The 17,860-nt window shown below is 44.9% G+C and overlaps 2 protein-coding genes across 2 annotated transcripts; one reads left to right on the top strand and one right to left on the bottom strand.

Moving 5' to 3' along the window:
* Positions 1-416: 416 nt before the first annotated feature.
* Positions 417-1,851, top strand: PtA15_15A352 (uncharacterized protein; the record flags this gene model as incomplete). Its single annotated transcript, XM_053163550.1, has 6 exons — positions 417-565; positions 729-769; positions 848-1,129; positions 1,317-1,458; positions 1,555-1,671; positions 1,824-1,851. 6 exons carry the CDS (start codon positions 417-419, stop codon positions 1,849-1,851), a joined length of 759 nt encoding a protein of 252 aa, XP_053027514.1.
* Positions 1,852-4,324: 2,473 nt separating this feature from the next.
* Positions 4,325-7,837, bottom strand: PtA15_15A351 (uncharacterized protein; the record flags this gene model as incomplete). Its single annotated transcript, XM_053163549.1, has 10 exons — positions 4,325-4,696; positions 4,783-5,105; positions 5,180-5,312; positions 5,395-5,696; positions 5,793-6,272; positions 6,353-6,498; positions 6,593-6,812; positions 6,903-7,008; positions 7,099-7,203; positions 7,301-7,837. 10 exons carry the CDS (start codon positions 7,835-7,837, stop codon positions 4,325-4,327), a joined length of 2,724 nt encoding a protein of 907 aa, XP_053027513.1.
* Between the last annotated feature and the right edge of the window lie 10,023 nt (positions 7,838-17,860).

Below are 17,860 nucleotides of genomic sequence, written 5' to 3'. Positions count from 1 at the left end.
CCTTTCAACGGTCTTGGGGAGGGGGGTCACATTCCTTGGGAAGTGGGGGTTTTGGGGGTGGCCACCTGCAAAAAGCAACTGTAAATGGGGCTCTGAGTCTGACAACAGAAGCCAGAGATTGCATCCAACGCCCCACCCTCCCCTGACGGGAGTCCGCACCTTGTGCGCGGGGCAGGCGAGGGACGCGTAGTAGGTGGCTTGGTAGCTGGGGCTCTCCGTCCTTCCTATCCCGTTTGATCCTTCCCACCTTGAAAGGTTTCACAGACTCTCACACACCGATTGGTCGACTTTCACACTCGAGATGCTCTAAGTCTAACCCCTTCCCGGCTCGCAGGAGGCGGCGGCGAGGCCAGGCGGGGGTTTGGACAAGGGCAGTCCTACGAAGCCGGAGCCGAACCACACGATAGGCGAAGAACATGACCAACTCAGACTCACTTCGCAGTCGTTTCGGGAAATCAGATGCGGACAGGGTCTATCAACTGGCTCACAGCTCAACGCCTACTCGGCTCTCCCTCCAGATTAAGCATGCACTCGAAATAATCGAACTGGCTATTGTCCGTTTTGGGTAAACTTACCGGGCCTCTGCCTAATCCTTCCTCTCTCCCTTCCACTCTAAAATAACAAGCGTGCTTCCAACAAAACATCAACATCACTCGTTAATTCCAACGTCCTGTGTTGTCCATTTCATCTACCTGCAATGTCCCCCTGGGCTTCCCTGACATAATCAGAGTTGATGGACTATCTATCAGCTTCAATGGTGGAAAAGATTGTAAGTTTAATGCAAAACATACCTGAAAACTCCGAGTGATTCGTCCTAACAAGAAGCTTATTTTTCCGTTATTATTAGCCACGGTTCTTGTGCATTTGTTTGCAGCAGCGTTGTATCGGAACGCCTCGATCTCAGCTTCATCTGAGCCGGACTCCAACTTGAAAATCTCGGGGCTCTATATTCGTTGTCAATCCCCCTTCGCAGAAGTTGACGAATTCGTGAATCAGTGTCAGGAAATTTATAATATTGATCTGATGACAGTGGATAACAGCTTGAAGAATGGACTCAGTGCCTTTCTTGCCGAACGTCCATCTATTCAAGCCATCTTGATTGGGACCAGGGCGACTGATCCCAATGGAGGTAAGTCATCGTCCCCTACTTGCAAAAGCGTACTGTTGACTGTTTCCAACTGCATCATTCTGGGTTCTTTGTTTCGTTTCATCTTTCATCTTCAGCATAATGATCGCTGTCGATGAAAAGAACAATCAAAGACACGCGCCTAGTGATGTCTTTAGTTGATTTATCTATCCTTCTCCTTCATCCACAGGCAGTTTGACTGATTTCGATCCAACCGATTCGGATTGGCCTTCGATCATCAGAGTTCATCCAATCCTAGACTGGGACTATGCACATATTTGGGAATTCTTGCAAAAACTTGAAGTTGACTGGTGCAAACTATACAACTCTGGGTCAGCATTTCCTCCGATTCAATCGCTCAAGCCCTATTATAATTGCCCACATCTACTTATTTTCCGCGTCGTGCTATGAGTCAATTTCCCTCTCAGATACACCTCATTAGGGTCCAGTTTCAACACCTTCAAAAATCCTCTTCTCAAAACTGACGATGGATGGAAAGCCGCATGGGAGTTGAGCGATGGGAGAAACGAAAGGGAAGGAAGAATGTGAGGTTACAGTTGCCATCCGTTATCTTCTTGTTTTATGTAATTCTGGAGAAGCGAAGAGGCGATCATGGGGAATGATAGGCCGGACTTTCTTCCTGTTTGCGTTGGTATGAAAGCTGATGTGATCTCACTCTGGCCATGATGTGAACTAGATCCGGGAGTGTTCATTCCGCCGCTTAGCAAACTTCGCCGTCTTCCTTTGTTCCGAAGCACTAGGGTCCATGAGCCCCGTCGCAGCCCTTCCTACTCTTACCCCCCTTGCCACTATCACCCGCCCCATACAGCATTGCCACATTCAATTCACTATGTAATACAAAGATAATTAACTGCTTGACATAGGATTTACTGATGTCCACTGCTCTTCACCTCCAGACACTCCCATGCAGAACGTAAAGTGCAGTCAAATTTGGGGGAAGTAAGGTGAGGGCCAGGAGGATAGAAAGCTACACCAATGTTATGTTCACTTGAGCTACCGGCCGGAAGTCGCGTGTCAGGACCTATTATTTGGAAGGGTGCTTTGTGCCAGCCTGAGGCCCATACCTGGCCATTTGAAGACAGCACTTTTGCTAAGATAGGCTCAAGCAGGGTGTTGGCCTCAAACCAGAAGCTGCTTGGACCCAAAGCCCACCCTACTTAGGATTTTGGAGTAATTTTCACAGGTTTAGATTGAGCAGAAACCTCAAGGCCTTTACCATAGTACAAAATTCATGTCTCTCAATATTTCTTCAGACTAAAAATGAGCATCACCAAAAGGTGGCCTTGAGCCCAAATATTTCAACAATTGAATCTTCCCCTAGTTTTCCTTTTTTCCGTAAAAAGTAGCAATTTTTCAAAATTGAAGCCCATGGTGCAGGACACTACAAACCTAGCTAGGTCACCCGAACCTAGCTATGTCCCTTGCCTTCAAAGGACGGACCTTTGTAGGAAAGAATGAAGTTTTTTGTCCTCACAGGTTTTTTGAATTTGGGAGAGAAGATTTAAAAATTGAATAACCTTTAAACCATACCAGTTATGTTGGCATGGAAAAGATGATGGCCTTGGTCTTACCTTTCTCCTTGTCAATTTTTGGTGATCACCCTTCACCATAGCATCCAAAGACCAGCATTTTGCCATTTTGTGTGGCCGCGTGGCTGCAGAATGCATGCCTTTGCGGGGGAAAAGCTGAAGCTCCCATCTCTTTTGGTTTTTTGTCAGAAATTAGTGGCTCAAAACATACAAGAATGTAGCTGAGTTTTTTGGCTACAATTTATATATTTCATGGATACATTTGGATGATTTTTGACAAAGATATAGCCTAACAAAAAAGCTGTGTTTGTGCATACCTGTCATGCCACACACCAAATCCTACATTGCTTCAAAGTCCCTCATTTGGAGGCAGGTGCTTCATGCCCAGGAGGGGATTATTGAATTTCAAGGCCACTGCCTTGAAGTTGTGGTGTTTTTTTTGAGATGCTCATTCAGCCTTTGAAGTCCTGGCCCCAGTACGGCGTTGGCACCGGCCACCTGATGATCAATCATCTTTGGCCCTGTCACAGCTGATGCTCAGCCTTGGCCCTGGCTCAGCTGATACTCAGCTTTGGCCCTAGCCTAGCTGTTTTTCAGCTCTGGTCCTGTCCAAGCTGATGCCCATCTTTGTCCCTGGCCTGGCTCAGCTGATACTCAGCAAGCTGAGCATCAGCTGGCCAGCTAGCCCAGGACTGGGTCATAGCTGAGCATCAGCTGGGCCAGGACTAGGAAAAGGCTGAGCAAGGACTGGTACAAAGCTGAGCATCAGCTGAGCCAGGACTAGTACAAAGCTGAGCATCAGTTGGGCAAGGACTGGTCAAAAGGCTTTATTCCAATGCTGAGAGTGAGCTGTGTGAAAAAGCTGAGTATGAGCTGGGCAAAAAAGATGAGAATGAGCTGGGTACAAAAGCTGATCATCAGTTGGACAATTTTCCTGGTGATGTAGTTGGGGTTCTCAAAGTTGCAACATAGCGGCATATGTCATGCAAAAATACAACTTTATTTGCAGGGGCTGTCAAACGCTTCCCTGCAAAAAAGGTGTGTATGGCAGTATGTCACATTTGTATGTTTTCAACTTTGAGAACCCTAAGTGTTCAAAGTTAAAATGGTGGATTTCTGTAACCATGAGCCCGCGCGAGCTCCTTCAGAACCAGTCCACAGTAGGTGGATCGGGCTAGTAATTATGAGGGGCAGTAAGCTAAAAATACACGGAAGGAAAGCTGAGATAGCAGGCTACAAGTCTGTCTAATCAGGTTTTTTTGAAACCACAAACTACAGTTTTTAAATCATTTTCAAAAAAATATATACTGTTTTTTACAAGATAAACTCGAGTCTGTAGGGCCAATGATGTGACATTAGAGGTAAGCCTCTCCGAGGAGGCGCGAAGGGTGCTCGCGCCCCGCGAGCACAGGGAGGGACTTTGTTAAGTTCAGTATAGAAGATGGCTCGAACTGAGTTCACAGATACAATTGATCATATTTCCACTTCCATTTGAACTAACACTTACGAAGTTCAACAAATTCAACATATAAAAAAAAGCGTGTAAAACAGGCAGAGGGGGAACAACAAACGATCATCCGAATGGAGGAAAACAAAAAGTGATGGCAAGGAAGACAAAGGTGGAAAACATTGAGATGGCTGAGAAAATTCAAAGGCTGCCTTTCAATATTTTTAACTCTTCCAATCGACCAACGAACTTGGAATCATCTGGTTGAAGCGGAGTAGAATCATCTATGTTACCATCATCGAGCGTGGAGGAATCTAAAGGTAGAGCTTGCTGATTTGAATGGTTGATTGATTGGATGCTTAGACCTTTCTCGTTAGCTAGATGAAGTAAACATATGAAACAGAACGATGTGCTGATCTCTTCCATCTTCTCTCGTGGGTACATCGACCTTAACCCGTTGATCACTTTAGTAAATGTTTTTGTCTTCTTTTTCTTTGTCGCTCCGTCGCCTTCTGAGTTTTCGGCTTCTTGTTCTAAAGAATCTTCAGTCTCTCCGTGATGATCATTTGCGTTCTGTTGAAATAATCCATTAAATGTGTTAGGTGAATGAGTAACATGTGCTCAGAAGATTCATCTATACAAGAAACTTGTGACTCAACAGCTTCAAGTTCCATTTCCGTGGTGAGCTCTTCGAGTTCTTTCCAGATGTTTTCCTTCAATTTCTTGACATCAACCCGCTTGGCTTTCTTAGCATAGTTAACGAACTCAGGTCTGGCGCGAACGTTAAGATTCTGAGTGGCAGCAATCAGATCATGTTCATCCTCGTTGGTCTTTGAAGCATCATTCATAGTGGTGTCGTCAGGATCAACAGAGAGGTTGACTGTCATTCCGACTGGATTATCAAACTCTTCTTCGAAATCAGGCTGATCATCCGGTTCATCCTGGAAAAACTGGGTCGCGAATGGGATCGCATCATTGGAATCTACTCAGAAATTTATGAATGCGCGCATCGATCAGCTTCTGAGAACTTATATACAGCAGAGAACTTCTGCGCACCTTCTTCTTGATTTGTCTGGTCTGGATTGTTTTGCGCTGCAGCTGCTGCCGCAGTGCGAGCCCAATAGTTTTCATCGATATCAGCACCAGGATGGTGAGCCAAGGAACCCGACGCTTTTACGCGCATATTGAACTGTAATTATATATTCACGCGAATGTTAATGCTATCCACCACATGCCAAGAATGTATGATAGAAAATGAGCGAAGAACGAACCGTAGTCTTCGGTTTCATGTCAAATCTCAATAGTTGGGAAGCATTAAAATGCATATCGTCTGGTAAGCAGTGCTGTTCCAACATCTGCTTGGATCCAATAGCGGCCTTGCTACCAACAATCCTTTTGATCATTCTCCGCTGTGACTTGGGCTTCGGCGGCTTGTATCCAGGCAAGGTCAAGCTCGCAGAACCAGCCTGGAAAATCGACTTGCGAGCATTTTCTAAAGGTTTTAGAAAATCAAATGAAAACGTCGATTTTTCTCGCTTGGTACGATTGACTGTCGTTGTGTTCTCGTCATCTCCTGAGTATCAATTTAAAGAAGTAAAGGGTTTTGTAAATTGTTAGTAATGCCAATATTAGCCGCTGGTATTGGGTCAACGTCGTTGGTGAGACTCACGGGATTTGAAAGCAACAGTCCGCCTCAACTTCCAATGCTCAGGACCAGCCCAGCTCTTCTTCATACTTTTATCAAAATAATCGAACATCCCGGTACTCTCTTGACCGAAGACGCTCTGTCCTCCTTCAGCGTGCTTCGAATTGTCATCAACGAGCGCCATGAAAAGGTCTCTTTGATTGGGAATACCACTCGGATTGAAAGCTTCACCCATATCTACTCCCTCATCATCTCCGTCTTCATGGTCTGGCATCTGAAAATTATCTTCGCCGAGGTTGGGTGACTCGTTTGTGTCGAAGAAGTCATTTCCCGCATCATGCGTATCATGAGCAACAGGTGGCTCCTCAGGTTTGTCCAGGATGTTGGCCAACGCGGCAAGACCTTCAAAGGATTGAGTTGAGTCCGATGTAGAAAATTTGAAATTCGACAGACAAGGGCATATCGACCGAGCCTGGAAGCCTTCAACTGAATCCAGGAACGCAGCTGTGATGAGAGGAGGATGGACAAGTCAATCACACTGGTATTGAAGGAAATCGCAAATCAGGCGCATCCCCATCACTGACATTTCAATTTGGAAACATCCAGCAGTGTTGGACGTTCTTCTGCTATATCCCGAGTCGCCTGATCCTCGTCAGAGTTTTGCGAAAATGGCTTTCCACTGGCGTCGAAAATGATAGTCATTGAACTGTCAACAGACAAATGACTCATTCTGTACGCATATGCCCATTGAACAAGAGAAGTGACGAAGGGGGTCGCGATATTAGCGGAACATCCACATCCAGGCGAGATCAGAATAGGCGCACAAAATACCACCGGATCCACCTTCGTCGAAGTCTGCACAAGTCTTTTTAAATAAGGGATCAACTGTGAATTCAAGTTCCAGTTCTTTGACTTTGATTTTCTCATTAAAGTCGACCAGTGAGGTTGAATTGGTTGCCCGAATTCGAGTTTTTTTGGGCGCTTTGAGTCCTGACACATCTCCGACATCCTCATCGTCTTCGCCATCAATCTGGTTGGAAATATCTGCAGTAGTTGCAGTTGCTGGTTGTTAGACACATCACGCCGAGGTGTTCTTTGACTGAGATCAAGAAAACAAGGAAGGGCATCCTCAACTGTTGGCTTCCTCCGCAAGGCCTGACAGTAGCTTTCCCGTCTCGGTAGCCACACTATCAACTCGAGAAGTCCAGATTTTGACGCAACCATCTAGAGTACAGGATGCCTATAACACGACTTGCTTCAACTTCCAAAAGCACAATTATCACCTCAAGCTGAGAATACGAAAAACAGAAAATCCGAAGTGGAGACCTACTTTTTGAAAGTTGATTCCGCCCTCTGCTTCTGGATTCCGCAAGAGGGACATGTCGTGGAAGTAATCGATCAAAGCAAACGACCACGTGTTATTGACGTTGATTTTCTACCCCAGGAATCGAAACCGAAATCATGAAAGTTCGATCAGCATTGTTGTCGAAATGGAAATAACTTGAGAAACGAGTTGCGGTTCTTATATTCACATTATCAGTGGCCATCTTCATCCATTCGTCATAGTTGTTATTCATGACCTCAGTACTGATCACCAAAGGATTGTCTTGGGCGATTCCAATGCTTTGACGCGCTTTTGCATGATTTTCCCTTGCTCGTGCGAGTGCGCCTACCCTTCCGTTACCGGGAACTCGGGCAGGGGATGAATGAACCGAAGGTTGTTCGAAATTCATGCTCTTCCGAACCATACCAAACTTTCCACTAAGCCTGCGCTTGGCGTGTTCGGCCAAGGTCGAATTTTTCTTCTTTTGAACCGAGGAACCTTCCTTCTGGTTCCAGTCTGTTGAGTTTTCTGGCTCGTCTTGAGCTTCGTCCGAAGATGATGGCGATGAGGATGTTTCGGAGGGAGCGTTGACCTTGTCGCGTGTGGCTGCTTTCTTTGTCCGCTTGGGTTCCCTCCGGTTATCCGAATCGGTAGATGACGATGATGAGGGTGACATTGGGAGTGATTCGCTGGCTTTGTCCCCGCCTCGATTATGATGTGCTGACCTGGGTCGTTTGATAGCCATGTGGTGGTTCTCTGCTCGGATCTTGTCTTGCAATATCTCCCCAGGAACTTCTCAGTCACGGCATGAGACCACCCGGGGGACATGAAGGCGGCCCCGGGGTCGGGTGACGGGTCCCTCCGAATTACAGCCCGGGACCGGATTCCTGTTTTTTTTTAAAAAAAAAGTGCTTCTGATTTGACATTACCCACTATCACTGCTAACTTAGCTAATTCCCTCCTCGGGGGGGCAAAAGAAAAAGTCCCGCAACTGCAAGTAGTTGACATGCAAGAGTGCTGGGGAAGGTTTTGGTGCTACTCAAGCCTTTGTCAAGAGCCAAGGCTTGTGTTGACCAAGCTTCAATGCACAGTCACTGTACATGATGCACAGTGACTGTGCAATAAAAGACTGTTGAGTGCGTGGGTGGAGCTAGAACAAAGGCTACACAAAAGTATCTTGCATGTCAACTGCTGTCAGTTGCGTGAGTTTTTCTTGGATGGTGATAATTATAGTAAATCCACACTTTTGTGGAAATTTAGATGAAGAGTTTCCCCAACAATTTTCTCCAAAAAGAAAAAAAAAAAACAGTGGCACAATCTATATACAGCTATATCAGAAAAGCTTGCTGCTTCCCCCATTTTTTTCATCTTTTTTGCTTTCCCCCCTCCCCCAAAATCTTTCTCACCCACCAAAGATCAGCGGGGAACGGCCAGTCCCCCTGCCTGCTATATCCAATTGGCCCAGCCAGTGATGAGCTTCAACCCATCCCTTTTCAATTGTTGTCTTTCATGGAATACTGGCCAAAACATGGCCAAAAGTTTTTCTATTTCCTCTTCTTACCACCTTTTCTCTGCCGCTTTGATGAACGCTCACTGCTGATATTATGATCTTTGGTTGGTTGCTAGACTACTTCACCCAGCCGGGTGATACACATGACTGGACCAAGGAAGCATTTGACAATATGCAAACCCACTCAGAATTTGTCAACGACAGCTCTCAAAATGGGTTGGAATACAACGAAGAAACCCCTGCTTGACAGCGCTCATTTCTCACCTCAACTGCTTGTGTCACCTCACTTGCCACCCCGGTTCCATCTATAAAAGATACTCTTCCTTCTCTGCCTGGCAGCCCCTCTGATGACGGATCAACCGGCAGCTCTATCCATATTGTTGTCCCTGCTTCAGCTCCGGTCCAACGCAAGCAATCCAAGAAAAACAAAGTGTGAATTCTCAATGATGCTGGCAAAACCAAAATCATGTTGAACTACGCCTTGTACATAGCTGCCAATGAAGAGAAAACCTCAACCTGTGGGTCGCATAAATGAAAGGTCTCTCCCAGTGCTTGGAATGCCAAGTATGACCACATTAAGTCTACTCCGGGCAAGATCTTTTTCTTCTGGGCTCTCAACAACAATAACCTAACTAGTTTCAAACAAGCAGCTTTCAGGGCAATTCATCAGCTCGATGCTCATGTGTTTTCCAGACGCGCTGAGATGCAAGATGCTGCAAGACGGCTTAGTTGGAATGCAAATGTTCCATGTTCGACTTCTTTCCAGATGACCGACCACGCCAACATCAACACAGAAGATCTATTCACTCAGTTTCTTGAAGAATCTGCTGATCCCAAGGCCTACAAATTCAATATATGCATCAACAAGATCAACCCAAAAACAGCGCAAAGGGTGCGCAGCTAATTTAGCTGTTAGCGTAGCGTTAGCGCAGATGCGCACATTTGCGCTAACGCTACACACGCAGGGCGCAAAAGAGCGCGCGCTACGGTGCACCACAGTGCTTTTAGCTGAAAAAGGGCCTTTTTTTCCGCTAAAAGCGCTGTAGCGCAGCGTAGCGTAGCGTAGTAACTGTAGCGGCGCGCTAACACTAACAAAAAATTGGCGCGCTGTTAGCGCCGCTGAAACGTAGCGCAGCGTAGCGGCGCTAACAGCGCGCTAATGCTACTCAAAATGGGCGGGCACTTTTTGCCGCTACGCTAACGCTAAGTGGCCCTGCAGCGAAGTGTAGCAAAGCGGCCCACCGTTGATACGGGCAGGCGCAGACGCAGTTGATTGGGAGCCCTTGGCTTGAGCTTCCCATTTGTCCAACATGTTTGATACAATTGCTATGATCAAATCAAAACACCCGCCAAAAGGACATCTTACGAGTTTCCATGATGTCTCCGCTTATATCAATCCAAAAAACTCAAAACAATTTATGATACTTGATCCGAATTGACTGACCGTCTGGGCCTAAGCTATTGTGGGGAATTTCCACTCTTTATCCTTGCAAACACAGTACTGATTATTCCACGCTTGAATATGACAGATGAAAAAAGGCTTGGTTGATCTCTACCATCCTCCGAATGTCCCTGGTTTTGATTGGGATAATTCAGCACCTGCTCAATTGTCCGCCGCAACTGCAACCTTGGCCCCAGAACCTATACCTATTCCAACTTCTGGTCTTCCAAAAACTCCAGCCACAATGCCAATTCAAAACGCGGATCAGTTACATGTGGCCTGGGACCCTTTGCTTGGGAAGATGATGGCCTACAAAGTTCATCATACAGCAAACCAAACTGGACCGGCAATGGTACATCTAATTGGCAAAGTTCAAATGAGTCATCAAGACGGCCTGGCTGGGAATCAACAAAGGGCTGGTCCTCCCAACGATTTGTCTCAAGCAATACCTAGACCACACTGTGGTGGGCCACCCAACCCTCTGGCCCCTCAACCCCCTTCGTCACCAGCTCCATTCAATGATGATGCCAGTCTCAACGAGTCACCTGTGGCACTGTAATTCTTTGGCTCTTAGCCAAAGAAAAATGTGCATTTTTCTTTGGCTAAAAGCCAAAGGAGCGCTGGAGCTGGCCGGGCTGGCGGAGCTGAGTTGGTAGGAACCTAGCCACAAAATCTGGGCAGCACAACCAATGGTTGTTAGCCTAGTGGTTTGCAGCTGCGGCCCCATTTGGGGGTTAGGGGGCGGGTTTTTGGAGGTTGGGTTTTAGGGGTTAGGGGTTAGGGGTTAGGGGTTAGGGGTTAGGGCAGTTTTTTTAAAAAAACTTGGCAAGGTGTATAGTACACTCACCAGGGGAGATATGTTCCCACTCCCCAGGGAGTGCCACCGCTGAATTTTATGTGAGTTTTGGTCGGATGTCAGCCGGATGGGAATAGTAACTTATCCCTACGTGATTGTGAACTTGGTCATAAGTGATTCAGATATGATTTGAACCTCATTCAGAAGTGATTCACAATTGATGCATCAGTAAGGTTAAAAAATGAGGTTGTTTTGGGTCTCAAGTCAGCCATAAAACTATTGGGATTTAATACAATTCTATGTAGAACTCTTTGATTTCCTGTGGGTAAATTGAGGTCAACTGATTATACATTGAGACATTAATCAACTACATTTGACCGGTAAATCCAGTTGAATTTGTGTGGAACACCAGATCAACTCAATCATAACTCCAGAAAAGATTTTCATTGTGACCTGCCCTGGTGAAAAAGATTGCTGTGCTCCACTTCAAAACCCATTCCACTGTGACAGACAGGCACGATGAATGTGACTTCTTCCAAGGCTGTGTTATATTGGAAAGTTATGCTACTTGAAAAATGAAAAGAGCCATAAGACTAACTAGATGGGTATGCAAGATGAACTTCACTGCATGTTTCATTCATGTGAGGTACGTATGCTTTTGGGGAAATGTTATATTTTGCAGTTGTGAATGTGACATGAATCCAAAACAACTATATCACACATATTGGATGTTACACTGTAGAATTTAAAAGGCACAAACAATGATTACCAATATCCTTGCCTGTGAGATTACATAAAGATTGAATATTCAAGAAGGGCACAGGGGAGATGATCTCATGTCGATGATATGTTGAGGTCAACCTGCATGCTCTTGTCATCAAGTAGCCATTTGCAACACCCTAACCCAAATCTCAGAGCTGAGGAGCCCAAATGTTAGTGCCAAACAAACTCAGGCTAGATTTTTGGATATCATCATGGCCAGTAATAACCCCAGTGGATCCTTGCTAGAACGTTTCAAAAGGAACACACTGTCCCCCTATCTTTCTCAGTTCCCATTTTCACAACACAAAAAAAAAGAAAATTACCCATCCCTTTCGCCAAAATGTCTTCAACCTTCTGTCTTGGCCAGTTTATCATCTCCTTAACTTCCACTAGAACTGTAAACCTGCCTTGTGATGTCCCTCAGGTAGCTTTTCTTCAACGAGGCCGACACCTAGTTCACATATACTGTGCACCACATAATTGTTTTGGAGATCTCAGTCAAAAGCAGAGTGAATATCTCGGTCCATTATTAGGGCCAGTTTCTAGCTGTTCAACTCCACCCAACAAACGAGACATCTCTCCTAATGATGTAGCCCTTGTCAAGTTGCGTGCCTTTCTTGTGACGAAGAATTGTATACAGCCTCAGCTGAGGGGCTGTGTTTTTGGTCGCTCCGAAAACATATCTCAAATTCAACTAGCCTTTGCAGCTGCCGAAGTGGAACTCAGCCCAATCTGGAACTATAGCCCAGATGTTTTCTTTTCAATTCCGCACTTCACGTCTGAAACCACTAGAGACTACAACTCCAGACTACCTGCTTGGACTTCAACATCGCTTCAAAAGTGCAAGACAAACATGAAACCCCATCAGATATCTGCCCTAAAATTCCTCCTTGAGAATGAAGATGCTCAGAACAACAAGCCAGAATCCTTGTGGTACCACCATGACAATGCCTGGCTTCACAGTTACTTTGAAGAAGATTCGAATTCTAGCGCGGAGGAACGGAATGACAACAGGTCTCAGGGATCAATACTAGCTGACGAAATGGGATTAGGAAAGACGTTGACAACCCTTGCGTTTATTCTGGCAACAAGTAACAACGGAAGAAGTTTCTGACAAGCTGATCCCAACAAACAATCTGCAGCTACACTAGTCATCTGCCCTCTTGCAACCCTTTCAAATTGGAAAAACGAAATTGATCTCCATTTCAGAGATCACGCAATCCCTTACGAGGTTTTCCATGGAGACAATCGGAAGAGCCTTTCTAGAGAAGACCTGCAGTCAACAATGCTGATTTTGACAACTTACGAAATGATTGGAACGAGTGGTAACAAGAAACACCCCAACCAGCACAACATTGGAGCTCTAGATCTGTTCTGGTTCAGGATTGTATTGGACGAAGCCCAGTAAGTGAATTGAATGATCTGGAAAATTGGCATACATGGTGCTGATTCATTTTTATGATGATAGCTTGATAAGGAATGCAGCGACAAACCAAACCGAGAGCATTCAAAATCTTCAGTGCCAGTTTGTTCTTTGCTTGACAGGAACACCTGTTCAAAACCGATTGACCGACTTGCAAAGCTTGATTACCCTGTTGAAAATACATCCATGGGACCAAGAGTGGATCTGGAGGAGCTGTCTGGTCCCTCGAATGAACGTGGGTGCGCGAGAGGCAATCAAGACCTTAAATCGACCCATGGATGCTGTTTGCTTGAGAAGAACAAAGGATGTCTTGTTGAATCTTCCCGAGAAAGTGGAGAAATTTATACTTGTCAAAATCAGCTCGGAGTGGGAGGAGATTTCAAAAGATCTGCACCAGAAGTTTATTGAGCTTTTTGGGAGGCTACGAACTGCGGGGGAACGATGGGATTCTTCGGAGTTTTTCAGACAGTTGACAATGCTTCGTCAATTTTGCAACCATCCATTATTTGCACGGTCAGAGATACAGCATCAACCAAAATGGCGATGGCAGGATTCAGGAAAGATTGTCCACCTAGTCGAGAACCTGAAGATCTTCTTGAGTGGGGTTCAAGGGATTGAGAGGACAAAGGCAGTGGTATTTTCCAGTTTCACTGGCTTTCTGGGGATGTAAGTTATTTTTCATTTTGATCATGGAAATGATATATGTGTTGATTCTGATTCAACCTGATAGTATTGAGCGAGCACTACAGGAGAATGGTATCAGATTGACATGGCTCACTGGGGACCAGACCATCAGAAAGCGTGATGAAAACCTCAAACAATTTCAAACCGACAAACAGTGCAATGTTCTCTTGGCCTCAATCCAAGCTGCCGGGGTGGGCATTGATTTGCGTTGTGCTCAGAATGTATATATGATGGTAAGCCATCTTGATTTTGTTACAGGGGGAGAGGAGAAACCTAATAATGATACATGATTCAGGAACCGGGTTGGAACCCTGCAGCAGAAGTCCAAGCTGTTGATTGACTTTACCATTTGGGACAGGTTCATCCAGTTCATGTTTATCAATACTATCTAAAAGGAAGTCTGGAAATGAACATATATCAGGTACAGAAAAGGAAGGGAGAGCTTGCAGTGTGCGTGATTTCTTTATAATCTCATGTTTGCACTTACTGAATCAAGAATGGGTTGTAATTATAATAGGCTTAGTGTACCATCGGGGGGAAATGAGCAATATGAATGTGCATAGCTACTCATGAACAATATGATAGGTTAAGAGGTTCGTGAAAATACTTACTCTGGAGGGAGAGCCTTATCCGACTGTTAACAATCCTGATATGTTGATGGGCGCTTGTGGATTTAGAAGATTCCTCTGGGACTCCGAAAGCGTCACCAAGTATTCCGATGAGTAGCAGTTCAACGGAAGATTACGAGGAACTTCCTTGAAGCCAGCTGGAGGAGATGTGATTGAAGTCTGCCTGCGAGCCTCCAAGACAAAATCGTGTACAAATTGGCGTCCTTTTGTGCTGGTCTTCTTCTGAATAAAAATCTGATTCAATTCTTGCGCAAATTTCAAAAACTCTTCTGACCTCCAGAGCAAAGGAATTTTGAACAGAGCGCAAGGGGGATTGATCTCAGTTTCAGAGGTAGCCTTGATGTTATCGAATAGAGATTATGTGTTAGGGCTCAATGGGAGTGTAGAGAGCGTTTCTTGACGATGTTGCGAGATCTGAAGTTATTAAAGAGCTTAGCCCACATGGCAGGCAGGAGAAAAGCAAGAATGTGGCATACCTGCATTCGTACTTTGGATTTACATTCAGATTTTTTCTTCTTGGATTTGCGCTGTTCTGAAAACTGACCCAATCGTAATCCTTTCTGCCTTCCAAGAAACCATTGGTGGAGTACGCCCAGCTGGAAGGATGTGTTTGAGGCATCAACCGGATCCATGAAAAATGGAGTAAATTTTCCAGCTGCATAGGCATTCCTCCAATGTTTTAGGATAAATTTTGCAAAAAGTTGGTTCCAGTGAGAATCCCATGGATGAGACCAGCAAAAAGTAACACCAGGAAAATGAGATTTTGAGAGGTCTTGGACAAATAGGATTCGAAAGATTGGGGATATCTTCTGTGAGGTGGGTAATGGTGAACCAACAGGAATGGGATCAATAGGGTGTATGAGAATGGAGTCTGGAAGGTTAGAGCCAATATGGAAATTGTGGGCAGAGGGAGGGAGCCTCCATGACTCCGAAGGGGTTTTCTTGCGGTCGTATTCTATGTCTAGGAGAGCTCGTGTGAAGGCAGCGATACAACAAGCAAATGATGAATTGGAATTGGGTAGGATTGTTGAGTAGGCAAGATTAACTTTTGCAGCACCAACTGGTGGTTTGCCATCAGAAAAATGAGACTGGGATAACAGCATTCTGAAGTAAAGGAACCACAGGAAAAAAGAGCAGAGTCAGGAGGGGGAACACCAGACGAGGTCCAGATTATATGTTACACAAATCATGTGGTGTCATGGTTAGGGGAGAGACAGATTATTATTGTGAATGAAAGGCGATTGGGGTTTTATGTAATTTACAAAGGACCTTGGCTCATGCAGAACGTAGTTTGGCTCTCAGTTTGTGAAAGGGGTTTTTATTTGGTCAATTGAGTTTCCCTCTCATGTACGCGCGTACATGTGGGTGACTTTGGGCAAATGCATTGCTGGTTCCAAACTCGGTATTACAATCTGAATATTTGGGCCGATTGGCCGTGAAAAAATGTATGATCATCATTTTGTCTTGCTGCAGATTCCCGCCCATGTACGCGCGAACATGACAGTGACACCGAACACATGAAATGTCTGATCGTACATGAGCCCCAACCATTGATATGTCTTGCTTGGGAGCAAGCACCAATGCCACATATTCTTTAATCCCATGCAACATCCAGCAAATTCAATGCCTTTTCTGAGTGTTAAGCCAAAGCAAAATAACTTTGCCGGCAAAATCTGATCACCGCAAAGCATAATCTAATATCTCCAAACAACCTCAATACATCAAAAATTGAACGCTAGCTGAAGTAGATTCAAAAACAGAGACACAGCCACGTAAAGCAGAGATTTGTCTAACGTGTTGGGGACACAAGCCATCTCATGACCATGCACAACCACAGACATGAGATAGATGGGGATCCTGAATCTTTCACTTGAATCTGGAGCAGAGCAAACCAAAGAATTACTATACATCCAGACAGAGGTAGCGAAGAATACAGTCAGGAACAAATGGAGCAGTAGTTTAGGATCCACAGGGAGATGATGCAGCTAACTGTTGATATAACGAACAGTTAGTTACAGGAAGTAAGCAGTTATCTTTTGCTCTAATAACTCACAATCACATTATATTCAATCTTTTACCATTGATGATCCTAAGGATGCTGGCCTGCTGCCGGGCCCACCAAGCCCCCTGGCGTGGTATCTGGGGTGGAAAACATCAATGGTCCTTGTCGAATGTGAATTCATAAATCAGCTCAACAGAAAAATAGAAGAAAAACTTCAAGCCAAATACCTTTTCCAAGACGGTTCCTTTTAGCATCCCATATGGCTTTGACATTTGGGATTGCCCATTCAGGAATACACATATCTTGTGCGCCCGCTCTGACTTTGCCATCACACAAAATATACCAACGCCAAGCCTCATGTTCCCGTTCTTTGGTGTTGCTAATGTTCAATTGTTGTTCTTCATGAGAATCTGGCTCAAAAATCTTGAGTGATTTATCAATCTTGGTCTGCATGTCTTTGAGCCAAACAATTTGTATTGGAGATAGAATAGCACGAAAAGGTTCCATTGGCTGATGAGATGCTTGATTGAGACAAGAGAGGTCCTCTGACAATTAATAATTTTTGTAATGGGGGAGGATGTGATTGCAAGAATTGTGGCCCATGGATACCACACACTTTTTATAATGTAAAATTTTATAAAAGGCTAAAACAACGCAAATATGTTGATTCAGTTGATGCAGTCTCCTCCGAAACAGAATCTGAAGGCGTGATGGTTGCGGGGTTATAACGGGCATTGGAACTTTAGATTCAATCCAACTGAAAAATGTAAATCCAGTTCAATGAGGAAGCAGCGCGCGGTGAGATGAAGCCCAATCTTGGCCAGCTCCTCATGAGCATCTACTGAAGCACATGATATGTACATATGCTCATCTTGCTATCTAAATGACTCGCACTCATGCATGATCTTAGCACATCACATCAACTTCATGGCTTGCAGATTCTTTGGTCAGGTGGTGTGTCAAGATATGCACATGCAACTCTTGGGTGCCATGTACGTAACTCTTTCCTCAAAATGAGCATGAAAAAAGTCGATCTTGGTATCTGAGTAGCAATGATATAAAGCTTGCATCAACCAGCTTTTCGCAGCTTATGTATGAATGTAAATTTCTTCGTGGTTTCCTATCTGATATCTAGAAGAGCTCTGAAATCACTCATCCTCAACCTACTCCAATTGAAACAAACTCTAGTCGCAACATGCCTAAAACACCCAATCTTGTTTGCCATTGTGAATTCTATGGGTGCAATACCATGCAGCATGCAGAAGACGGTGGTGGAATTGTCCCTGGGAGGGTATTGGGACGGAAAGACTATCAATTGCATCAGAAGAAAGCAACTATGCAACTCCAGAAGGAAGGGCCGAATCATCCGGAGGCAGGCCCAATGGGCTCTAATCCCATCCGGGTGAGTTGAATCACATCTGCTATAATATCATAGTTAGATCTTGAGCTAATCCAAGTTTGACCCAGACTGGTCTGACTGCCTCCACCTCTAATCCTCTCGAAAACAACACAAGGAAGGTC

This window comes from Puccinia triticina, chromosome 15A (genome assembly GCF_026914185.1).
Source record: "Puccinia triticina chromosome 15A, complete sequence".
NCBI classification, from domain to species: domain Eukaryota; kingdom Fungi; phylum Basidiomycota; class Pucciniomycetes; order Pucciniales; family Pucciniaceae; genus Puccinia; species Puccinia triticina.
This window is presented reverse-complemented; position numbering and strand designations above follow the sequence as displayed.